Source organism: Bacillus rossius (assembly GCF_032445375.1).
Source record: "Bacillus rossius redtenbacheri isolate Brsri chromosome 4 unlocalized genomic scaffold, Brsri_v3 Brsri_v3_scf4_2, whole genome shotgun sequence".
In the NCBI taxonomy this organism is placed as follows: Eukaryota; Metazoa; Arthropoda; class Insecta; order Phasmatodea; family Bacillidae; genus Bacillus; species Bacillus rossius.
This window is the reverse complement of record NW_026962011.1, coordinates 45506325-45533176: the sequence shown is the minus strand read 5'-3', so window position 1 is coordinate 45533176 and position 26852 is coordinate 45506325. Positions and strand designations below refer to the sequence as shown.

The 26852-nt window shown below is 38.6% G+C and overlaps 2 protein-coding genes across 2 annotated transcripts in view; one reads left to right on the top strand and one right to left on the bottom strand.

The window, feature by feature from the left end:
* The first annotated feature begins 472 nt into the window (after nt 1-472).
* Nucleotides 473-26494, top strand: LOC134541890 (uncharacterized). Its single transcript, XM_063385619.1, has 9 exons — nt 473-826; nt 8109-8349; nt 9674-9839; nt 12278-12411; nt 14230-14375; nt 16119-16215; nt 18378-18709; nt 19442-19607; nt 21640-26494. Exons 1-9 carry the CDS (start codon nt 699-701, stop codon nt 21829-21831), a joined length of 1602 nt encoding a protein of 533 aa, XP_063241689.1. The 5' UTR covers nt 473-698; the 3' UTR covers nt 21832-26494.
* Nucleotides 24411-26852, bottom strand: part of LOC134541844 (juvenile hormone acid O-methyltransferase) — a 29613-nt gene continuing 27171 nt past the window's right edge. The window contains exons 6-7 of the mRNA XM_063385541.1: nt 25795-25908; nt 24411-24454 (exon numbers count right to left, since the gene is read on the bottom strand). Of these exons, the coding sequence (XP_063241611.1) occupies nt 24411-24454; nt 25795-25908 (158 nt within the window). The remainder of the gene's footprint in view (nt 24455-25794; nt 25909-26852) is intronic.

The window sequence follows — 26852 nt, the reverse complement described above, 5'->3', positions numbered from 1 at the left end:
GGAAACGTTACAGAGGAGAAGAAGAGTGGAAAGGTTGGTCAGGATGTTCAAGGTGCTGAAGGGGGAAGGGGGATGGGGGCAATTGGGAAGCAAAGTACATAGAGGGGAGTACAGAGGACGAAGAGACCACAGATGTAAGCTCCAGAGGGTGTGGAGGCGGACAGAGAGAGGGCGGAACACCTTCCTGGTGAGGACGGGGAGGGAGTGGAATGGGCTGGGGGAGGAAATGGTGGAGGTCAGGGATGGGAGGGAGCTGAGGAGAAAGCTGATGGAGGGGGGGGGGGGAGAGGGGAGTGAGTGGGAGTTCCTGCCACCGGGTGAAAGCCCAATTGCAGGTTAATAAGTAATAATAATAATGGTGTAAAATATATTTGTGTCAACATGGTCATTTTAAATATACGTAGTTACTTCATGGAGGTAATAGTCCTCCACAACGACCTGGTCGTTGGTCCTCCATGAGTTACTTATTACGTACTATTCTATGGTATGACTCGAATGAAAATTGCATGTTCAATTGTTTTTGTATAGAAATCATAGAGTAAAGAGTATTTGACGGAGGTGTATTTGTCAAATTTTGTGATTGTTCCTGACAAATGTTTGTTTACTAAAGCAGCATAACGCTGTGCAAAGTATATCCTAGTCCGGGCTTAGCCCGTAGTGTTTGGGGTTTTGAACCTCTGACAAGTCAAACCCGCAAAATGGTCGCAGAGCATGTGTCGTTAGTTGTGAGAGAAGAAAGAGATAGTAATATTTTGTGCTGCTCCGACAGCACTGAATTCAACGTTGAGCACACATACAAGTCTATCTTCGACGTTGTTCGCACAGGGTGAGTTGTGTATTATTGTTATTATAGCTGCAATTGGGTACAGAAGTGCCCGGTGGCAAGCATTCTCCCTACTTTCCCCGCACTCTTCTGAACTTGTGATGGCGGGCAAGTAATGTGATGTGGAATTGAGCTCTGCGGAAATGGTGGAATTATAGGAGTACAAAGGAGTTGAGAAGGGAGTATACTAAGATAGCAGCGTAACATTATATATTTTGTATCAATGTAGATAAGAATTAAGGGTTTTAGTGTTTAATCTTTTGCATAAGGAGGTAGTAGTGTTGTGTTGATTTGCGGTCGCCACGTGGCCGTTTAATTAGAGTAGAAATAAGATCTAAGGTGTAGGATTATCTGTTGGTTATTACAGTAGGATTATATATTATTTAAGTTATTTGGGTAATAGGTTAGTGTAGAATAGTGAATTGTGACAAAATGGGTAGGGTGAAATGTAAGTCGAAGCTTAAATGTGTGGGTTGTAAAAAGGTGTGGAAAGATGGAGAGAGTGGTGTACGGTGTGACAAATGCGAAGGCTGGGTCCATACGGAGTGTGCAGGACTAGAGGAGGGGGAGCTGGGTAGTCTGGGGCAGGAGTGGATGTGTAAGGATTGTGACAAGGATAACAAGCGTTCAGGAAGTGTAGTGGCAATGGCAGGAAGCAGTGATAGCCAGGAGCTGGTAGGTGGGGTGTCAGGAACTCAGAGGGAAGGAGGGAATGTAGATGTGGGTAAGGACTGGGCACTCAATTTCATTGGTGATATTCTGGGAGGAAAGATTGTTGAGGGTCTGAGTGGGACAAGGAGGGAAGTCGATTTGAAAGAAGGATTAGGTGAGGTGTTGTACAGGAAGGAGATGGAAATAAAACATAGATTAGAGAGGGTAGAGGAAGAAGTAAAAAGGGAGGATGGGTTGAGAAGTGTGTTAGTAAGGGTCGAAAGGCTGGAGTGCGAGCTGAAGAGGACAAAGGAGGAAGTTGAGAAGGAAAGGCAGATGAGAAAGGAGGCAGATGTGGAGGTAGATAGGCTGCGCAGGAGGGTGGAGGAGCTGGAAGGGAGGGAGAAAGTAAGGACTCAAGCTGTTAAGGCCACATATGCAGAGGCATGTACTGGGGAAGTTCAGGAAACAGGTGTCAGGTTGCAGAATGAAGGGGTAGCAAGGAGGGTGCGGGAGGAGGCCGGCAGTAAGGCTGTGGGTACAAGCAACGTAGATGTGAACAGGCATGAAGAGGGCAGGGATACGAAAAGGGGTACAATAGTTAGACAGGAGCCCGAAGTGATTTTCCTGGGCAGCTCTATTGTGAAGGGGGTAGAATTGCAGGGGGTGGGGAAAGGAAGTATATATAAAGCTGCGTTTGGGGGTGCAAAGATTAGGAACTTGGGGGAGAGGGTAGGCTGCATGAAAGGAAGCAGTAAAGTTAAGGTGGTGGTTGTTCATGTAGGGGGAAATGATGTGGCTGGTAGAGTGGTGGGGAGGGAAGTAGAGGAGGATATGAGGGGGCTAGTGGGCAAGGTGAAGGAGAAGTTCCCTGTAGCCAGAGTTGTGGTCAGTGGGGTACTAGTAAGGAGGGGTATAAACTATGTCAAGGCTGCGGCGGTCAGCGAGGTGTATGAGAGGGTGTGTAGGGACTTGGGAGCCATGTTGGTAGATAGCAGGAAATGGGTGGGGCAGGACTGTGTGGGCAGGGATCAGGTTCACCTAACAGAGAGGGGAAAATGGATGCTAGGAGACCTGCTAGGAAGGGAGACTTCTGGCCATTTGGAAAGGGCAAGGTTTGAGCAGCAGGGAAGAAGATAGCAACTAGATAGTGAGGAAGGTGGAGAGAAGGGGGGTGATTGTGAATATAGAGCCGATAGCAATGCTAGGGAGGAGGTGACAGCTAAAGTCAACAAAACTCAGATTGGTTGGACGGGGAGCGAGGAAGGAGGAAAGAGGGGGGTGGAGTTGGATAGGGCTGCAAGAGTGCTGGAAATCGGGGTTCTAAGGGGAAGGGGCACTCGTATCAGGGCGGAAGGGACAGAGGCGCAAAGGGGAAAATGCCAATATGTAAAAGTCGCAGTTATAAACTGTAGAAGTATATATAAGAAGGTGGAGGAGTTCTGGGGCAGGGTGGAAGCCTATGGGGCGGATATCATTGTAGCGGTGGAGACATGGTTGGACGAGGAAATTAGAGATGGGGAACTGAAGAGAGCACACTTTGAAATATTTAGAAGGGACAGGAACAGGAATGGAGGAGGGGTAATGGTGTGCATGCGAGAGGGACTCTGTGGTAGGGTTGTATGGGTTGGGGGGAGAGCGGAGTTATTGGAGATGCAGTTCCAGGTAGGAGAGAAAAATGTACGGCTGATTGCGGTGTACCGGCCACCAGGGCAAGGGGATGAAGCCATACGGGAGGTGCAGGACAGGTTGGACATGCTAGGGGAAGGCAAGTGGGTGATAGTGGCGGGGGATCTGAACATGCCAGGGGTGGCATGGGAAAAGGGGCCGGAGGGGATGGGGTCAAGGGAACAGAGATGGGCATCTCAACTGGCAAACAGAGGACTGGAGCAGGTGGTGACTGAAAGCACCAGAAAAGGTGCCAGGAGAGGAGAGCAGGATGACGGGAACCTGTTGGATGTGGTACTTGTGAGACCAATGGAGGCGGTCAGGGGAAGTGTGGTAATGGAGGGCATCAGTGATCACAGGATCCCAGTAGTGGAGTTAGACGTGGGCTGGAGGGAGAAAAGGGTAAGGAGGGGAAACGTGGTAAACTGTTGGGGTAAGGCTGATAGAGTGGGGGCAGAGGCATTCCTGAAGGGGGAATACAGTAGATGGGTAGATATAGAGGACCTCGAAGGTAGATGGGCTGCCTTAAGAAATATTCTGCTGCAGATGGCTACACGTTTTGTACCTCAGAGGAGGGTAGGCCAAGGAGGTGACCCTCCCTACTATGGAAGGGAGTTGAAAGTGTTGAAAAGGAAATGTAGGAGGCTGCATGCGAGGGCAAGGAAGCTTGGGGGAGAGGAGATAGAGGCGGAAATGAAGGCGCTTGGGAAGGAACTAGGGAGGAAATCGCGGGAAGCAAGGGATGCTTACATGGAACAGCTGATGGGGGAAGGGGGGACGGTAAATGGGGCGGAGCTCTACAGATACATAAGAAGAGTGAAGGGTGAGGAGGGAATAGGGGTTCTCAGAGGAGGAGGGGGGCAGGAATATACAGAGGACAGGGAAAAGGCAGACTTACTGCAGGAGCAATATCTGGCAGTATTTACAAAGGAGGAGGCATGGGAGGGTAAAGAGGACGACAGTTTAATGGGCAGGAAGGCCTTTGAGCTGCGACTGACAGATGTAATTAAGGTGATCAGGAGGTTGAAAGGGAGAAAGGCAGCTGGGCCAGATGGTATAGGGAATAGTCATTTGAAGTTGGGTGATAGGGAGATTGGGAAGTACCTGTTGGAGGTTTTCAAGCAGTCTCTGGAGGAGGGGAAACTACCAATGGAATGGAAGGAGGCAGTGGTAGTTCCCATCTACAAGGGGGGAAATGATAAGGCGGAGCCAGGAAGTTACAGGCCGGTCAGTTTGACGTCCTGTGTAGGAAAAGTGATGGAGAGGTTGGTAGGAAGGTACGTAAAGGGGGAAATGGAAGATCTGGGGTGGGTGGATAACAGGCAGCATGGATTCAGGATGGGGTTCTCATGCGAGACCCAGATGGCTGGGCTGTTGGAAGACCTGGTGGAAGCGGTGGACGGGGGGAAGCAGATAGATGCAATCTTTATAGATTTTGAAAAGGCGTTTGATAAGGTCCCCCATAGGAGGTTAATGGAAAAGGTTGAGTTGCTGGTGAGGGATGGAAGGGTGGTAAACTGGGTGGGTGATTTCCTGAGGAATAGAAGACAAAGAGTGAGAGTGGGTGAGGAAAGCTCCGAGGAGGGGGAAGTGACGTCGGGGGTGCCACAGGGGAGTGTGCTGGGGCCTCTGTTGTTCACAATTATGATAAACGATCTGGGGGAGGGCATGAAAGCCAGATGGAGGCTATTTGCAGATGACTGTGTAGTGTATGAGGTTGTGGGGGAAGGGGGATGTTTAACAGAGGACTTGATAAGGTTGGAGCAATGGACGGAGAAAAATGGAATGTCCTTGAATGTTGGTAAGACAAAAGTTGTCAGATTTACAAAGAGGAGGAAAGTCACACGAAATGTATATTACTGGAAGGGGCAGGAGATAAGAGAGGCAGCAGGATATAAGTACCTGGGGGTGACACTGAAAAATGACCTAGGATGGGCGGAGCACATAGAGGGGGTGGTCAGGAGGGGAAGGCAGGCGCTGGGGTTGCTTGGTAGGACCCTGCAGGGAGCTGGGAGGAGGACAAAGGAGAAGGCATACTCCACATTGGTCAGGCCAATGTTGGAGTATGCGGCGGCGGTCTGGGACCCCTACCTGGTGACTGAGGTGAAGGAGCTGGAAGGGGTGCAGCGCAGAGCGGCTAGGTGGGTGATGGGAATGTGGAGAAGGAGGGAGGGGCAGGATGGGAAACTGCATAGCCCAACGGAAATGATTAAGGAGTTGGGGTGGGAAACGTTACAGAGGAGAAGAAGAGTGGAAAGGTTGGTCAGGATGTTCAAGGTGCTGAAGGGGGAAGGGGGATGGGGGCAATTGGGAAGCAAAGTACATAGAGGGGAGTACAGAGGACGAAGAGACCACAGATGTAAGCTCCAGAGGGTGTGGAGGCGGACAGAGAGAGGGCGGAACACCTTCCTGGTGAGGACGGGGAGGGAGTGGAATGGGCTGGGGGAGGAAATGGTGGAGGTCAGGGATGGGAGGGAGCTGAGGAGAAAGCTGATGGAGGGGGGGGGGGGAGAGGGGAGTGAGTGGGAGTTCTTGCCACCGGGTGAAAGCCCAATTGCAGGTTAAGTAATAATAAGTAAGTATTTTGAACACTCCCAGTCGACACACACTCCTCCTCCAGCCTATTCCATTCCCCTACCGTCCCCACAACTATCGCATTCTTTCCCCTTTCTGTTCTCCTCCTCTCTTTGAAAACCTTCCCTAGTATTTTCCTTCCTACTTCTAGGGATTCCCATTTTGACTTGTCTCCCCAACTCTCCCCATCCTCCCACTCCACTCAGCACTTGGTATATCTTGACCAGTCTCTCCTTCTGTCTTCTATCCTTTAAACTCTCCCATCTCATTCCTATCATCATCTCTGTGGTACTGCACTCCCCCTTCCCTTCTCTGTCCATTCTCCTCCACTTGCCCGTCACCCATCTAGCTGCTCTCCTCTGCACCCAGAGTTTTTTTAATATGTATTATACCACATGTCGCAGGGTAACTTAGTGATTATCGTGTTGCGCTCCGAGATGAACAAGGAGAGTAGTTTTTATTTTATAGAACGCGAAAGGCTATGAGTAACATAAAATTATTTTATTTCCACATTGCATTTACCATACATGCATTTAAACATTTTCCAGTGGTAACGTTTCTTTCTTCATTTTTACATGCATACTCACTGGACTCCAACCTGGTATGAACACAAAAAATATCACACTATTAATAAAATCATACTTTTAGGCTACACGTTACAATACAGAATGATGATTTTAAAAAGCCTTTTTCAGATAGATATTTCTCCAATTTACGATATGTTACAGACTGTTTAAAATAAATACTCCATATCAATTACCATGGCTTTAGGCCAACAAGTTACGTTATTTTTACGGACCGTTAACATTCCGCAAATTTCTCTAGATTACTTAGTCCTCAGCTGCAACCCCTTCGAGAATCGGGGTTGACACCAGATCAACATTTGCCTTAAATAGTCCCAGTTGATGCCAATGTGGGACTCCTACGGTGAGTCGTCTTCTGCTCACTGCAGAAAGAGAGGGAGTTGGATACTTGTTCACCATGAACATTTGTTCTGGATTGACTCACCGATGAGTCGTCCCTGCGGTCCCTAGACACGGTGACAAAATGCCTGGTGTCTTCCTCAGCGTCTCGGCCAAACTGCCGACCTCTCCTTCGGAAGCGAGTAAACTTCTACTCGTCCAGCACCGCCCTCGGCTGAACCAACTAACAAAGCAGATTGAAGCCCCAAATGTTCAATAACTTACTGCTTACTGTACAACTCTTCCGACCCAGAAGAGAGTGAAGTCTAATCTATTCTTCTCTAGTATCGAAGAAACATGTCTGCAAATTACTAGCTGCCGGCCCAAGTTCTTTGTAGCTGCCTCAGATTTTACTGTTTCGGCCTTCCACAGTGTTCTACTTGGTCCGCATCCGCATATACTCACAGTAAAAGCGATTCAACCTACACCACCATCAAGTTATTTCCCTGACTCGTTTTGGCAGTTACCTTCATTAACAGATGAGGGAGTGAGCAAGTGAGCTTCCAAGTTACCTCTTGGACACGTTCTGCTTTCAATCTTTGATGGTGGCTGTCCTCATTGACTGACAACATAAATCTGTTTGCTTAAATATCGAACTGTTGTGGCCTACTGAATCGCAGTGTAATTCCGGAGTAGCCTGGACAGCACACCGACGGACAGCATGACGTCACTGGCAGCAGGGCAGCCGGGGGTAGTACAGTGTGAATGCAGCATCTTGATGCCAACACATCGGTGGTTGCTTGTAGTCTTCCCCTCTGCACTCGGCGGAGGGCTATATGTACACCCCCAGTTACAAAAAATGATTCAATTTAAAATGTTGAGCTGAATATTAAGCCCGCCGCACACGGTACAATATTCCTTACAATATTGTAAGCTAGGAGTCGTACTGGCTCTACTACTAGTTTCTTCACTCGAATTCAAACTGGATACTAGCAGCTGTACGAGCTGAGCTACTGGTTTTGAGTAATAGACTGCGTACTATTTTCGTTGCTTTGTGTGTTCCAATATTTAAGGAGTGGCCAATCAGAACTCACGAAAACAGCATGAGGGGTTGTTTACACTTTTAAGCACGCATGTCGTGATAAACATGGATGGAAAGAAGTGGAATAGTGACCAACTCCTTGTTTTAATAAATGCATACAAATAAGAGCCTTGTTTGTATGCAGTAAAAAAAATGTGAATTATCATAATAAAAATTTGTTGTGGAGAATATTCTCTTAACAAAACTAGTAAGGCAGCTAGAATCGTGTGCAGCAGAAACTTGTAGCACACCTAGTGTTTCAGCTTGTAGCCTACACAGTACAGAAACCAGTAAGCATTCTAGTAAGCAAACTAGTAGAAAATATTGTACCGTGTGCGGTGGGCTTTAAATGATTTGAAATCAAATTTGAATTTTTGCAATGCCCGCAAGTGGTGGTGTGTCGCTCCAGGGAGGTGTGCGACATCGAGTCCCTGGTGGAGAAACTGGGGCCGGAGTGCCTGAGCTCCCGCGACGAATGGGGCTACACGCCGGCCCACTGGGCGGCGCTGGACGGCAACGTGGAGGTGATGCGGTACCTCGTGGGGCGCTCGGCTCCCGTAGACCTGTCCTGCCTGGGCACCCAGGGCCCGCGCCCGATCCACTGGGCCTGCCGCAAGGGGCACACCGCCATTGTGCAGGTCCTGCTTCAGGTAACCACTGTGCAAATGTAACCTCTCAAATAAATGTCGGCCATGAATTTAATATCATTATTTATATTTTAGGTAGATGTAGGCTTTTCGGATTTGAGTAGTTCTGGAAAAGATAGTGCAATGCTCTTTTCCCCAAGAATGTTTTAAATGAATCATTAAGACTGTTATAATTATGCAAAATTAGTTATTTTAATTTTTCAGCACCATTGAGAAGGAGCTTTATTTTTCCATCAGAATGTATAGTGATGTATATTTTTTTAGCAAAAGATTTATAGAAATTCTTTGCTTACAGCTTTATAGACCCTAGTCTTCCACAAAACTCCTCAGTGAGGAGTAGTAAGTATGTTTCCATTGTAATGTATATTGTCACATCTTTGCCATTAAAATTATATTACACTTGAACCCTGCTACTATGATTATGGCTCTACAACTATTTTGTTGGGAATCAGATTTGTAAGTTTCGTTCCTACCTAGCAAGCTTTTGATAACTTTTTCTTATAGAGTTTCTAATACAATTAATTTTGCATTCAAGTTACGATTGGTGTTTCAATTTATATCTACAAGTTTTTAGTTCCAGATTATTGGTTAAATTTCAATAATTGTTTAATGACGGAAAAGTTTTTTGACGTGACGTCTAATAAATCAATGAATGCCGGCTGCATGCACGAAAAAGTGTCCCGTTACGCACATTGTACACTTGCGCTGCATCTATCTCTCTTCCACTCGCTTGGAACAACTATCGATTTTACTTTTTCGAGGCACATTAAACTTGAAACACTCCCATTCGTTTCCTACTTTTCTTATCGTTGTCCTATCCTTAACAGAATAACACAGATCGGAAGAAGTTAAATAGCAAACATGTATAAAAGTTATAGTTAAAATAATCTCTTCGTTAAAGTAATGAACATATTTGAATTAACGAGTGCAAATAAAAGTAAATTTATCAATTAATTTGTTGATTTAATTTCACTCCTACTTTGTATCCATACAAAATAGTGATAATTCAATAAAAATTATTCAATTTTATTCATAAAATCATGCAATCATTTCATCAATGTTTTGTTATGACGTTGTCACTTTAAACTATCGTCCGTAAACCGACTTTACAGACAACCAATTTTTTTTTTCTTTTAAAAACGTTGCTAAGTGTTTATTGACAGTGAGGTCATTGGAGACAGAAATCAGGGATACGGATGAAGGACTTGTAAGCGAGCCGACCCGGCGTGGGGATGGCCGGACCCGGGACTGGAACCCAGTGTCCTCGGGAGTGAAGGAGCGAGTGTCGGGGGTCTCACCACTGTGCTGCCTGTCCCCGTCGCTGCAGGCCGGCGTGGCGGTGAACGCTGCGGACTTCAAGGGGCTCACGCCCCTCATGACGGCGTGCATGTTTGGTCGCTCGGCCACCGCTACCTTCCTGCTGGGGATGGGCGCCCTCAACCACCTGACGGACATCAATGGCGACACTGCCTTGCACTGGGCAGCTTACAAAGGTTAGCCACCTAGAAGACTAAGACAGGATTTATAAACAACCCAAGGGATGCGATATCGCAACAACACAACACACGACCATGCAAGTAAATCACGGTCGTTAATAAAAAAAAATTTGCATGACTCGCAACTGACAAAAGACGGTAGAAAATAAATTATTACCTGTGGGCTTATTTTGACTATTTAGTATTTATCATGAAAACATTTATGAAATTGTCAATAATTATTTTTTTTTAACGTTATTTTCTTTTATTGTGCATGAAGCCAAAACGTGATTCTGTAATGAAAACAACTTTGTTGTCGCCTATTCACATAATGTCTGCACCTTTAAAAGTTTTTGGAACAGTATACAGCAGAAACGCAGGCTGAAACACAACAAATTGAAAGTTTGCAGATGCTTGTGCTGCGTTTTTGCATCATGCATAGTTTATAAACTGGTATTTGAAAACATTGTCATTGGTTTTTTCATTTCTTGTAGAGTTTATAAACCTGGCTTATGATTGTCTGTTCTGAGAGCAATTTCAACAAGACCAAGCCATTAGTTTTCAAATGGCTTGCAAACAAAGACATGTTTTTGTTAAAAGTATGCTTGTCAAGTAGAGGTTGTGTCTGATGGAAGTTCTGTCTTGATATTTTCACCCACTATATTATCTAAAATAAAAACCATAGTCATTCACCAATAAATTAGAAATTTTTACTAAGTTATCTTTTACAAATCATAACATATTAAGTACGTATTTAAAAAAAAAAAAGTAAACAAATAAAGTTACTAAACTTGTCAACTGTAGATGTTATACTTACTTAATCATCCTATTCCTTTATTATGACATGTGAAAACTATACAGCAAAAAACCATACCATGAGCATATGCAGGATTTCATTTAGGTATGAGGGAGGGGGAAGGGGGAAAGAACCACTATTACTGCTATTTACTTTCAAATTCTTTTTTGCAGTCTACTAAGCTAATGTGGCTAAAAAGTTAATTTTTTTGTTCACTTGTGGTTTTTGTGAGTTTGCTATGTTGTAGCAATCCAGGCTTCCCGCCTAGCTAGGGTCAGAATTGCTCACACATAAAATACTTAGCACTGTGAATTGTAATTCAAAACAGCTCACGAAAATTAAGATAGTGTTATTTAAGAAGTTATGATGATGTACTTGCAAAAATAAACGGAAGGTGAAAATAAAGTTTTGTTCCTTTATTATTATGTTTTTAACTGAAATTCCATGTTGAAACGATGAAACAGTTTTATTCAGAAGTATTAACTTCATCAAGGCAGTTTGTCGCTCAGAAACAATTTGCATATTATTCACAGTTAATTACTGTACTTACTTTAAAAATGACATAATTTGATGGTTAAATCCCTCATTTGCCTTGAACTTGAGGTACAGTGTGAGTATGATATTGTTCTCGGAGGAAAACGAAGCACCCCAAGTCTCGCCGAAGGCCTACGCTGCCGTCTGTGGTCAAAATATTTTAAATAACATTTGGAAAAAAAAGTTGAAAACAGCATGTCCTCTACCACAGACGTAAAAATCTACTCAACTACTACATTAAAATGTTAGATTTGTGAGCCACCAACCAACACGACCTCACGTGGGAACGTCCAAGCAATGACTAGCCAAAGCACAGTACAAAAACAAAGTACAAACCAGAAATATCTGATTTCCAATTGGCTACAAAGATTGTTCTGGAAAACATCTGTATCTAACACAGGATGCAATAAATATTGTCTATCATTTAGATGACTCAGCATCGCTCATCTATCTGTCTTTTTCTCACAGAAACCACTGTCTCTTATTCTAGAAACATCCCAAAAACACCATGAATAACTATACATGTAATATTACACCATAAAAAATAACATTTAAATTAAATAAACATACTGAAAATCACACACTAATAACAACATAGTCAACATTGTGATAGTTGGTAATAATGTAGTTGAAAGGCTTTTTGAATAAAAATAATTAACTGTCAGATCTATAACAAAAGTAATAACCCTTAAAAATTTGCCAATTTGTTTTTTTGTAGTAGTTCTGTTCAAGTCAGGCTTATTACAAATGATTTTATTGTATAAGTGCATCATGTGTCAGTTAATATGACCGTTTTGGTAAAAGAAAGTATTAAGAATATTTACCCTATTTTTAAAAATGAAATTTATGTAAAAATAAAACCATAACATCTTGTCCCTAATTATAGTACATATATCTAATGCATTGCTAATTCGACCGATGAGACAGGGAAAATGTTAGTTGGGTGAGGGAAAACTCTAGAGAATTGGCTGAAGAAAGAATTTGAGAACCTTACAACTGAATTAGGACTGGTAAATGAGTACTGTTTTCCTGTCTGTATGTTGGATGTGACTTAGTTGACTACTCGGTGTTGAGACTTGTAGAAACTGAGTATCTAACACAGTTGCACACTTGTTGTCTCCGTCAGGCCATGCGGACTTGATACGGTTGCTGATGTACTCCGGGATCGACCTGCAGAAGCCAGATAATTTTGGCTCAACGCCGCTTCACTTGGCATGTTTGTCTGGTAATGTTAACTGCGTCAAGCTGCTTTGTGAGAAGGTGAGCAACATAGTTATGTAATTTTTGTGATGTTAGGTAATGCTTTTCCGATTGTCATGTTATAGTATCATTTTGTCCTCTTCGGATGCAAAACCTAGTACATATTTCAATTTCAGGGATTTTTCAATCTCAGCATAAAAAATATCAGCAAACATTCCGTGCACCATGTGCAACTGACATGTATGACCTTTATGTATTCATCTTCCAATACCAACTGAAGGCAAATAAAAATTTACTCTTGCAAAAGTTGGTTTTAGATAATGTTTTATCAATCTCCGTAAAATCTACCAGTTTTGATGTACAAGATTTTTCAAAGGTTGAATTTTTACATATAAAATCCTCATTACAGTGACAAATGTAAAAAGTTCAACCAAGTTATACGGTTATTCATTTTAAAATATACAGTAGAAAGTAGACATCTGAGATTGGGTTTTTCGAGTTTAGTCATCTTTGAGTTGATCCTAAGCTAAATGTCGTGAGGTCGAGTCGAGTAAATTAAATTTTTCAAATATTTAATTACATTTAGTACAAAAAAAAAAATATCTATCAACCAAAATGTAACTCTGCCTATACTGGGTTAAGCATCACAAGATGGGAAAATAATTACCAGGTTTGAAAAAATAGTTTTTTTTAGTATTAATAATAAATAAAACCTGAAGTATACTGCTTTGTCTAAAGGAATTTATTTATTTTCTTATCTCAACCCCAGGTTTTTTCGACTCTTTGCAGTAATGGTTTGTATTATCAAAAATTGTTTGATACAAGTTTTAGGTAAAAATAATAATATTTACAAACAATGTGAACAGATTTGATGGTATGCATACTAAGGGAATTATTAATTTATTTTTGTATTGTAAACCTTTTTTATCCACCCCTTGCAGATATGGCTGGCTAGTTTAATCAGACATAAGTTTTGATTATATTTAAAGGGTTTACAAACAATCTCAATGGATATGATAGTGTGCCAACTAAGGGAATTATACATTTTTTTGTCATTCAACTCCTGTTTATTCCCTTGCAGCAATGGTTCGTCTATTCACAGAGTGCATTTCAGAATCGAGACCCTGGGCACCAGAGGGGTCCGGTTGATTTTTGAGATTTTTTTTTATGTGATGATAATTGCAAGTCTTTTGATAAAAGATTTCATTAGAAATCTTCCAGGTATGCTAATCTAAACTGCAGATCACATTTTCAATTATGGCCATGTAATATTTGCAGTCTTCATATATATTTTTATAAATTGTGAAGTTTGAAAAGTTGTACATTAGGTTATGCGGAGGGGGTCAGAAAAATTTATTTGCTTTCTCTCAACGATAGGGATGGGCCAATCAAATCCTGAAATACCTCCAAACCTTAGTATTCGAAGGATTAAAAATTAGAGGGAAAAAAAATTGAAGGAGAATATAAAATAAAGCAAACTATAAGATTCAACACTAATAACCTCTGCAGTTTACCAGGTCAATTTTTTTCCATCAAACTATTCTGTTTTTAATTCCCCAAGATATTGTTCTTTTAACATGCAATTATATAAAAATTAAAACTTAGTTTGTGAAATAACCATTTAAAAGGTAGAATGTTTAACACAATGGTTAATATTTTTCTTTTATTTAACTTAATTTTATTTTTTTCATATCCTTTACGCCTTGATTAAGAGTCGAGGGGTATATTCGAGGGATTCAGATTCGAGATTCGAATTCGAAAAAATTTTGGGATGTGACCCGTCTCTACTCTTCGGCCCTGGTGATTGCTAGATGTTGCTTGTCGTTCGTCAGAGGAAAGAAAGAAAGTAATGGAATGCACGTGGGCTGTTCCCCGCAGAGCAAGATTGAACTGGAGCCGAGGGACAAGAACGGCAAGACGCCACTCCTGCTGGCCAAAAGCCACCGCCACACGCAGGTGGTTCAGGTGCTGGCGGAGGAGCAGAAGAGACGCAACCGCTGGATGCCCCCGCTCTCCGAGATGTGGTGAGTGGCGCGGGCCCGCGGCAGAGTGGCGGCAACCCGGGGGCCGTTGCGGAGAAACTGCGCAGGGTCTTCTACCGTGATCTTTTGAAATGGCCGATAATTAGGGCGTGTTGTTTGGTGTGAAATTTGTGTGAATGTGTTCCAGGTCAAATTTCAAGGTTAAGGTATTTCGTTATAAAATGATTCTTTTGATGCTGTTTTTTTTTAATACTTTTTTTCTTTCCCGACGTTTCATGTTTCTTCCGGACATTTCCACATTTCATGAAATTTCCTGACCTAATGTTTATTTTTTTGAGCCATAGAATTTATGAATCACACTTTTTCAAGTTTCGTCCTTTGCTAGGGACACTATTTTATGGCGAATTTCAATAAACCAGAAATTAAACCGTAAAGTATGCCAGTACACCATGTAACGGGGATATTGCAGGATAATAATACAACATATACCACCAAAATTAAATTAAAATCATACAAAATAATTAGCATTTTAATGAATATTAAAACTCATAAATAAATCTTTCGATATATAAAATTTATCAATTTTGTAAAAGTATAGGTCTAATGTAAAGGATTAAAAAAAAAAAATATTTTTTCTTTGTTTTATCCAAAATATCTTAACAAATAATTTTTACGTTACATACATTGGTATATTTCGCAGATTAATTTTTATTGTTCTGGGTAATTCTGCCCTTGAATTGGTTATTTCAAATTATTTTGTTGTAAAAATGTTTGTATCACAGTCTAAAATACACTTCCTTGACAAGGAAAATTTTGCACCATCATGAACTCTTAAAAAAAAAAAAAATTGGTTATGTGTTGAAAAAAAATGATTAAGTTCCATAAAAATGTTCCTCTTAAGGTTGTTTTGTAAACACTGAACATTTACAGTTATTGCCACAGTAACATTTACAGCCTTCAGGTGTTTTTTTTATTTTTATTGTGGGGTTTAAAACATTTTCTCCTTAGTTTCTCTTGAAGGCCATGGTCTTATGAGAGCAAAGCATCTGATAAATGATACAGCTGTAAGTGTACAGTGTTGTTTGCAGGGAGGAGATTGGGATGCATCTCCCCTACCCCAAAAAAACTACTATTCCCACGAAAAACAAAAAAGAATTAAAAAGTAAACAGCAGTCATAGTGGTTCTTTCCCCCTTCCCCCTCTACCTAATCCTAAATGAAATCCTGCATATGCTCATGGTATGGTTTTTTGCTGTATAGTTTTCACATGTCATAATAAAGGAAAGGGATGAATAAGTAAGTAAGTATAACATCTACAGTTGACAAAAGTTTAGTAACTTTATTTGTTTACTTTTTTTAAAATACCTAATATGTTATAATTAGTAAAAGAGAACTTAGTAAAACTTTCTAATTTATTGGTGAATGGCTATGGTTTTTATTTTAGATAATATAGTGGGTGAAAATATCAAGACAGAACTTCCATCAGACACAGCCTCTAATTGACAAGCATAATTGATGATATCATGCATTTAAAATGGATGACTGCAGTTTAATGACGAGTTCATGGTAAGAGAAAAAAACTTCCTCCTGCACGATATCCTTGTTGATGCGACAATATCAACATCTGTCGTACAATTTTGCATACTGATGATGTGGTGAATATCACCTGGGGTTGACTTTCAAAAGTTGTATATTGTCTCGATGATGCATGTGAAGGTCTCGTGTAGCTTGAAGCGACATTCGAAGACACCAACTTCTTGTGGACTTGTGCGGCGTTGCGTTGCAGGGCTTTGCTGTTCGGGGGTGCGGGGGACTCGAAAGGCCCTCTGCTCCTCTTCATGGGGTCGGTTCTCTTGTGGGGCTATCCCATGTACATCCTTAGGGTAGCTACATTCGTCTCTACCCCACGTATTTGATTCCGCCGCATTGCTCACATTTATTTTAGTTTGATTATGGTGTTTGGTTAGTTTCCAAGATACGCGGTATACCATTCAAACAGATTTTGTTACAATTTCCTGCTATTTGATGAAATTAAATAACGTCACATGTACTTGGTAACTGGATGTTTTTTTTTTTTTTTTTTAATTCAACAAACATATTTTTACGTTTATGCACTTTTAATGCTAGTTTTATACTACATATTATGAAGAAATGATAACCATTAGAGATGGACTAGTGAAATCTTTAAACTGACAAAATATTTTGTGTTCAATATAATTTAAATTCTAGTAAAATGAGTTGAGGATAGGAAAGTTCAGAAATTTAAACCCTATCAGTGTAGTGCAAATGACTTTGTCAATATTATTTAGGACTTATTTTGCATTGCAAGGAACTTTGTTTTTAAAACAACAAAAAAAAGTTTTTGTTATAATAATTAACTATTTTTATTTTTTTTTTATTTTAACATAATGTTACAAGATATTTTTTTATGCAGTTACAAAAAAAATTGTGAGAAAATTTTTAAAATCAAATAGACTGATATAAAATATCTTGATAGCAAAATTTTACTTTTGAATAAACTTTATGCTTCTAGTAAAACAGAAAATTCATAAAATCCATACTCCAGAAATCATAATCATATTCTGTATTTGAAAAATTGGTCCACTTCTGTTGCAAAACTATTGGCTTGTAAAAGTAATCCATTGGTATTACTTATACATAGAATTGGAATTGACCCAACACCATTTTACTCTTCTTATTTTTTTAATGCTTTGAAATTTCACATTGGTTCACCCGAGCATCATTTTATTTTAATATTTATATGGTGAGAATTAATTTTTTTTGTAAAACTAAAGAGAGCCTTTTTTATAGAAGTAGAATTAAGTTTTATTATGAATATTAGGTTAAGTTGAAGTACTGTATTGGTTAGTAGGAAATTATAAGGGCATGTGTTTCGTGATTTTTTTTTTATTCAGTTATTCAGTACTCTTATTTGATCTTTTGAGTTGGTTAAGTAGCTATGTGCTGTGTGTTTCGTGACTTGTAGATTTTTTCTTTTAATTTGCATGTGCGAGATTTTTTAAACTGTAATTTTGATGTTTTCTCTGCATGGTTTAATGTGATTGTTGTCATGTTTGGATGCATTTCATCATAATTTAACTGTATTAAATATTTTCACATAAGTGTTTGCTATTTAGTACAGTAAAACTCTGACAAAAATTTTCTCAGGGACTTTGAATTGAAGATTTATTAACCAGAATACCTCTTAAAAGTGTCTATGTTATCAATAAGTCAGGTGCAACATTTTTGAAACTTAAGAAGGGTTTATGGCAGCGTAGAGCTCAGTGTTTAATATTTATATGAAACATTGCTGTGTTTGTAAATGTTTAAAATAGTGTTAGGAAAAAAAAAAGTTTAACTTTTTTTTTTTGCATAGTTAGCTGTAAAAGTCCTACATTTAACATACTGGTTGCTTACCTACAAAAATAAGTACAGTAATTTGATTAAAGAAATGAAAAATTTTGGGTTGTATCTGTAACTTCAATTTTGATCAAAATTCTTGAAATAATGTGAGAATTTTGATACCTCAATTAGGTTAGATAAATGTATCTGAGCTAAGTAATAATTTTGTCATAAAGTCATCAGTAACACTTTTAAAAAGGAAAGTTTCATTTCATTAATAAAGTTTTTTTCTTTTCCTTTTCCATAAGCAGCCAAAATGTAAAAAATTAGATTTGGGCAGCTAATTTAACTATGCAATTTCATGATAATAATAATAATATTAAAGTACATCTCCAACTGGTAAAAAAAAATATTATGAGGAATATCTAAGGACCCAAAGAGTAGAGCTTCTTAGAATAAATTATTTCTTAAATTTGAGTAAATTTGGTATTTATTTGAGTGAAAGTAGTTTTGGAAAATTAAGAAAATAAGGAAATTCCTTTTTTTTTTTTTTTTAGAGTAGAGTTTCTTAGAATCAATTATTTCTTAAATTTGAGTAAATTTGTTATATATTGTGAGTGAAAGTAGTTTTGGAAAGATAATGAAATAAGGAAATGCCTTCTTTTTTTTGGCCCGTGCTAGAGCGGTGTTGTTGCGTGCGCAGTGCGTGCCGATAACGTGGAACGCGCTGCGAGGCTCCCACTACGTGTTCATCTACTGGAACCTGGCGATGTGGCTCTCGTGGGCGGTGGCGAACCGCCGCGACCCGGGCTACCTGCCCCTGGACTCGGACGCGTACCGCCAGGCGGTCCGGAGCATCCCCCGCCTGGACAGGTGGCAGCGCCGGCGCTCGGGCCTGGTGCTGTCCCGCCTGTGCCACTCGTGCCGCTGCCTGCGCCCGCTGCGGGCCAAGCACTGCCGCGTGTGCGGCCGCTGCGTCGAGTACTTCGACCACCACTGCCCCTTCGTCTACAACTGCGTGGGCGTGCGCAACAGGTGGGCGAGACAATTTATGTTTTCGTGATTCGATTCTGTGAAATCTGGTATGACTCACTAACATTGTGCGCAAATCTGGTACAACTTACTAACATTGTGTGCAAATCTTCACCTTGCCTTTGAATGGACCCAAGACTTGTCAATTGTCTCTTAGTTATAGGATTATTTACTATGAATCTGCACTACTAATTTAAAATAAGATTTCTCTAATTAAAATATATAAATATATGTTTGTCATGTTTCCAAAATGGAAAAAAAATATTAACTTTATTTGAATATGATAGAGAAATCAAATAAAAATTTTGTAATAACTTGGTTAATGAAAACCCCGTTATCGCAAAGTTACAAAACTACGGTCCCTCCGGGCTTGGATGACCGAGGTGCGCAGGCGAGGAACTTAGCTTTTTTCAGGAGCATATTCACTACCCTCATGGCTAGAGATCAGTGCTATATTTCACCTCTATTGGCAGCAGTTTTTTTTTGCATGTATTGCTTCATTTATCTCAAGGAATAATTTTTCTTGAACTTTTAAGTGTAGAATATGATTTTGTCAGTTTATACAGCAAATTCTTCATATTTAAATGTCAATATAACTACTTAGAGTTCAAACGAAAAAGCATACTGTGACTACATATACTACAGTAAGTCTGAACTTAGTGGTGTATAACTTAAAATATTTGGTGAATCTGGTAAACGTGTTAAAGATAATTTAAATTTTTGTTTCTGTTACAGGATGTGGTTTTTCTTATTTGTAGTGAGCGTAGCAATCAATTGCTCGTTCACCATTTACTTTGCGTGCTACTGCATCGCTATTGAAGGTTTCCAGATGCTATATGTTTTGGGACTCATCGAAGCCTTAGTGTTCTGTGGCCTTGGCTGGATTCTGACCTGCACTTCGGTAAGTTCCTACGTGAAAGTTCAGATGCTAACGTAACTACAGCTGGGTGGGATCCCTTGTTTTTTCCCAAAAAATCGCAAACGTATGTTTTCCGAAACTATGGGCGGGAAATTACTTTATCCCGTTTTCTGATTTTATTCTATTTGTATGTATGTCCTTGTGCAGAACTTGTCAAAAAAACTATTTTCTAAGAAAGCAACAGCATTTAAAAAAAACCTAAACATCCTTACTATAGGTATATGCACTTTCAGCAGTTCAAACTCACACTATTAATAGCGGTATAAAAATATTCACAGGTACGATCGTAAACAAGCACTTTATTCAGCATTTGAAACATACACCAAATAATCAAAGTTATTTCACTATTGTCGCAAGAAGGTAGCAGAACGAATCTCGTCTTGATTGAAACTACCCGTATTAGTTAGGACAAGATCATGTGGTGAATCGCGATAAAATCAAAATAACACCGAAAAGCATGTTAATAACATCATATAGCACCGAAATGCAAGTTATATCATGGAATTAAGTAGTATTTAACTAAATCTTAATTCAAATCACAAAAAAAAAATATATATTTTTATTTTTGAAATTTATTGTATGTAGTTATTTCCATACAAAAAAATTTATGCCAATGTGCATGAATCAGAAAAATTAATTTATATTGTTGTATTGTGCATCTCTTCTTGAATCACTTTAAAACCACTAGTGCTAGTTAATTTATATTTATTGTTCTGAAGGTATATGTTTTTTACCAATTTATTACAAATTTTTTTATTGTAAACATGCAGCATGTAAATTTTATCACTATTCTGGAGTAAGTATTGTAAAACAGCTTTCATATAAATAAAAACATCCAAATCCTCTATTTGTACTAAAAATAAAACCATAAAATCTTGTCTCTACATATTAGACATATGAAATGCATAAGAAACAGTTAGTTGTTTGTATGATAATTTGTATCAGTATAAAAAATTAACAATCTTAGCTAACAATGGATTTTGTTAACAAAATTATGGGAACCATTATTCTATAGACAAAATGACATGCGACTTAATTGTACCTCATACAGACACTGACTGACTCGTGCACCCATCTCGTCCGGGAAGAACAAGGATATTCACGTGACAGAATGCTCAACCACTCACAAAACTGCATCAAAATATCAGCTGATAATGGCACTTTGCAACAACATTTATTCTCAAGTCACCTGTCTTTCCCACACTTGCAGAACTCTGTCACTCTTTAATTCTTACATGACTGCTAAACTATTTCATCAGACAGCTTTCAAACAAAAACCCATAGCAAAAAATACAAAATAAATTTACTTCAACACACACAAAACTTAACCAACCTGTAAAAAATAGTTAAAAAATAATTTTCAGCTACTTTTTCACAATAAAGTAAGCAAATAATCAGAAATACCTGCCAACACGAAATACGTAATGTAAATTATGATCATAAAACAGGTTGAAAATACACAAGTTACTTTTCAAATGACTAATCAGCTGTTATTTACGTCATACCCGAAAACCTAACCATAGTACTTACATGATCTGACAACATAATAAATTATTAATGAAACTGTTAAACAAGTGGGTAGGACTGAAGTCTGTGTCATTACAATGCATTTGAAAGAGAGTAAATGCCCATTACAATGTACACTGGAAACTAAGGATGAGGCGTTCTATAGCTTGAAAAAAGTTGGACCTACAAAGTTGTAGTTGGCTCCAAACCTTTGGGATAAATACGTAATGCTCATGAATACATTTCAGTTATGCTGGCAGTTATGTTTAAACCTTCAACACTTGCCTTTTAGAGAATAATGTCTTTGTGATCATAGCCACAAACATTTTTGACCGTAACAAAGTGTTCCAAAAGTTCCACTGTACAGCAGGAACTATTAGCAGATATGTTTTTTTTTTTTTCTGTCTTTTGAGAGCATTCAGAAGATGATGCTATTTTATGTTTCAAAAATAACGCATTCATTTTTAATACTCTTTACCAATATGGTTTTCTTGTCTCTTTTGTCTAGATCCTCCATGCTTGCATGAACCTCACAACCAACGAGATGCTGAACTACAAACGGTACTCTTACCTGCGCGACAAAAGGGGTCGTTATTTCAACCCCTTCTCGCGTGGCCCGTTCCTCAACCTCTTGGAGTTCTTCGTGTGCACGCCGGACTATGCCAGCGACCTGGAGCTGCTTGAAGAAGATGTCATCTAAAGTATTGGGCCTCGATTTCATAGTGTTGGCACAAACAACTCTATGCACAAGCTTGTAGAGATTTTTGTCAAGGCTATAATCACTGGGTTGTCAGGTTGTGATGTTTGAGCATTGATATACTTGATTCGGTATTCAAGCATAATTATGTTGGGCACTTCTGGAGAATGCATTCTGTAAGATAAATTATAAAGATTTGAAGAGAGAGGTTTAATGATTAAATCAAGTACTGTATGTAATATGCTTGAGAAGATTTGCGATGTTGAAAGTAATAAGGTAGAAAATTAATCTTTTTTCAGGGGAAAATGGATTTATTAAAAGGGGAGTGGAGAACTAGGTAGCAAGAGAAGAGTTAGAAAGTGGGGAAGGTTTTAAGACTAACTAAAAAACTGAGAAATAATGGCTAGCTTAGGAAGATTGAGTTTGTCGGCCCAGTTGACATTATGTAGGCTGAAAATAAGCCGAGTTTTGTCAATTCCTCTTTCTTTGCATAAGTATGAATTCTTTCATATTTTTTTGCTGTCTCCGCTGCCCTGTCATATTCTTAAATGCTGCTATCTTTGTTAATCAGCATTTGAAGCGAACACACATGCAATATGAGATAACCTAAAATATTAGTGCATTTTTCAGTAAATTCTTAACTTGGTTTTAGAAATATATTGAAATTGTAGAAAATTAATTTTAAAAAAATTATCTTAGTTAATTGCATTTGACATTCACTTTTATTTTTTTCGGGTGGGTAGCATGACCGACGGCAAGTCTAGCCATCACACTGGTACCCATAAGGCGATCACAATGACCGGGTGGCACAGCTACTTTCAACAAAACTCGGATTGACCGGTAAGGAGTAACTTCACAACTTTCCCATGGGTTACGCTGGGATGGAAATATCAAATTTCCACACTTATTTTTTCTTTTTTCTAAAATAACTTTTTTTTTAAACATTAGATACCACTAGTTAAGATGTGTACGGTTTATGTGTAATAATCCTGGTATTAGATAATTTATTTTGTAATTGTATTAGACTTTACAAAATCTTATATCATATCCTTTTAAAAATTTTAATTGAAAACATTGCTGTGCAGTGTATGTGCAATTTGTTAATTGCGTAGTTGTAGTATAGTGTTTCTCAAACATTTTTCAGCCGTTGAAGATTGTGAAATCCAGTTTGAAATATATATATGTTTTTTTGTCACTGCCAAATGCTAATTATGTAATTTATAGTTGTACAAAATTGGTTTTGAACACGGCCCAGTTACAGCAACGTCAGAACAAAGTGTGCGACTTGAAAATATTTTTACGCCAACACTCAGATAAGCAGTTCAAAAATAATAAGAAAAAAGAATTAATCATTTACCTGGCAACCCTGATACAAATAGATCTTTCAATAAATATTTTTGCTTAATTTTTGGCACAGTAGTTTTTTGTCTCCATTTGTGGACTGCGATTCATATTAGCAATCTTTGTAGTTGTGTACATTTAAAATGTATGCAGTCTTTTCCAGGCTTACAAGCAATTTCCAGCTTAAGCTTCTTTTTTTTTTATTATAATATTCATAGTAATTATTAGGAATAGTACTATAATTAAAAAAGTTTTTTTTAATGGTACTTTGTGAAACTAGTAACGAAATTTTTCACATGAATGTTTCTTTCCGTATTTGGGGATTGGGGATGTTCAAGTTTGTCGAAGTTGACTTTTGCCTGTTGTAAGAAAATTATTACTTATAATTGTATTTAAGCCATTGCTATGTATCTGCATCTTTCTCATTTTGAAAGATAGTGAGAGAGAAAAATTCTTTTAATTGTATTTCAAAAGTACTCATTGTGTTTGCTTCATGTACTTTTTAAGTAATTTTGTATTTAATACATTCTTAGACAATAAACAACAAAGCATTAATTTTCACAATGAATACATTTTTTCACTTTCTTTTGCTACTTGTGGTACAGATAGTAGTTTGTAGTGTACACTTGTAGAATGAGGATTTGCTCATTGACTTCAATTAACAACCAGTGTCTGGAAGTTTTATCATTAGTCATTATTCTTGTGACATACAATGTAGTGTGTTGCCAAAATTTGCTACGTATTGCATATTGAATTATGATGTACAAATATAAAATATCTTCATTGTTTAAAATAGGTTTCATTTAAGATGGACTATTTGTGCTGAAAGAATTTAGATATACTTGTTACTTTTATCTTTTAAATCACATATATGTATCATTGTGTGGTTGAGTGAATATGAGCCGCGGATTGATTTCATCGCATAAAATAAATCTTTTAAATATATAAAATAATCTATGAACCTTCATTTTGCAGTTTCCACCTTCTTCATCAACAACCTTAAGCACACATTCCAATTGTAATAAATGTAAGCAATATAGTGTACTAAATGTTAAGTAGTTTAAACAGAAGAATGAGTGTTTGTTATGAGATTGAAGAATGAGTTTTGACTCACCCCTATACCTAATTTAATAGTGAAATGTTATAAGTATGATGTGGTCAGGGGATTTGCTTAATGAAGTTAGTGAGGGTAATGGGCGCCACTGTATTTAAGGGACACAGACCTGGCAGGGACACTGTTCTCAGGGCGTGACATCGTCCGTGTGGAAGGATGACTCGTATCCCCCTGGCGCAATTACCCTGATGTGCAAAGTTCTGGTCCGCTCTCAGCATTGCACACACTATAAGATATTAATTAAGCGGGCTCTTAGAGGCATCCCACACGCCTGTCGCTCAAGAGTCGTGAACACGTGGACAAATACAGAAAGACGTCCAAGGAGTTCGGTACCGAGATTTACTACACGCCACTGCGCCACGTGCCGCCATAGTTTTGATAATGACTCTTCAAGATGTCATAATTGCATTAGAATGGCTTTTTTTAAGATAAAATTATTGAGAATTTTGGGAATTCCCATTTAACTGGAAGGTGTTCCCATTCCACCCAAAATCCTCTAGTCATCTGCCCTTCCCAACACTCGAAGCTGGGCCCGCCCCTGCTTGTGGCTAGAATCGTGTTGAAGTTCCTTAGTTGAGAGACAAGAGTTTACCATTGGCTCGAGTGCTTCGAAGGCATGTCAAAGTAATGATGTGTCCACTCACTAAAATAAGAGGTATGTAATTCACTGATGTTTGAAGGTTAAACTGGTGGGGAAAGATTCCACGAAGTGGTACTCTTTTCTAAAATAACTCTTCAAGTGGCATGTTATTAGCACGCAGGTAAATTAGCTTTGTAATAACCTTTTTTTTTTTTAAATTTAGTTTAATTTGTTGCTGCTAACCATACCTGGAGATTCTGGAATTCTTATCTTGTGATGATTTTGTTAAACTAGTTATGTAGTTTTCTTAGTTTATTTATTCCTATTTTGCGTGATTATTTGCTTTTTTTTTTCTGTTAACAGAGTGGGACAAATAATTTTTAAATTAAATTTGGCAAATGTCTTTGCAGAACTGAACCTTTTTTTTACTCTAACTGCATCGTTTGACTTATCTCGAATGCATGAAATATCGCTTACTTGACAGCATGCATCTTTTGTCGACTGGGGTGTTTTCTTACGCTGCGTTATACGACTGTGGTCAAAATATATTTTATTTTATGTGTAGTTAATTTTTGCCAGCAACACTAGACTGCTTGTATCAAACTGCAACACTGTTTCATTTCCTTTTTTCCAGCAAAACAGTTAATTAGCTGAACAAAATCAAAATAAGTGAGATTTCGAAAATTAAAATGCTTTATTCAGTTTATTTTTTTATTTTTAACAACATTTAATGGTTTAAAACACCCAAGACTAAGTAAGCATCACCAATATGCACACTACTTAAACAAGTCAAGTAGTATGTGAATATAAATACAGTTATTTATAATATAATATATTTTTCTAATGAGTTAAGTAGGTGGTAGTAATGTCTTCTCGACACTTGCAATAAGCAGATGATACTGAACTGTGTTCGAGGTGCAATGCCCGTTACCAGTGGGCTTTGCTGACATCAGCTTCATTGCCTCGCTTATACAATCACTGATGAAACTATGTTTTAATTCTTCAGGTATTCTGTTCAGGAAAGGGTTCACCGCCATTAGAGAATCTGCAACAGAATATTCAGCACATACCAAAGTGTTACAGAATGAACTGAATATTTTTTATGAACATGCTCATTTTCATGGAAAAGCAGTAAAAATGATTGTTACTAATCTTTTAAGTTAACATCAGTGAAACTCATGCCTAATATTTCAAGCGGATAGTGCTGAATATTTCTTATTGGTTACCATTTTTTGTTTACATTTTATGCTATGTTATGTTGCATAAGAATTTTTTTTTTTATAAAAATACACCATTCATATCAAACAATAGGTTTATTTTAAAAATGATGAGAAAAAGTAAATCTTATCTCCATTACAACCTGTAATCACCTGCCCTTCTGAGCAAAAAAAAAAAAAAAAACAGCTTGCAATGAAAGGAACTATACGTACATTGGCCTGACGTTTTGTAACATTATTTACGTTCGTGTTTGTGTTGCAATGTTCAAGATAATCCTTAAAGCTAATTTTGTGATCTTTATAGGTGTGAAAGTGTATTTTGTTGTCATACAATTATATGTACGTTTATAATAATAATTCTCATGCTTAATGTATTATGCACATTGGACTTCAGAGAAAAATAAATTACCTTCAGAAAGCCACGAAATTTATCATTTTTGCATCTGAATTTTAAAAATTCCCTTGGACCCCCTTATGATTCGGGACAAAACACGACAACTCCCTCCTTCTCAAGGCGGTAGAGCCCAGACGGGTCGTTACCACAACGCCGAACGTACAATAACGCCGAATACCATAACGCCGAATGCCAAATTTACCGCAACGCCGACAGCTAGGAAACTGCTGTGTACCAAAACGCCGAAATACAGTAACACCAACAAATGTTACTGCGGGGAGGGGGGGGGGGCCACAGGAGCAAAATGAAAAACAACTGAATGAATTTGTGTGCCAACCTTACCTTAACCTAACCTTTGTGGCAGTCCTGCAATGACAT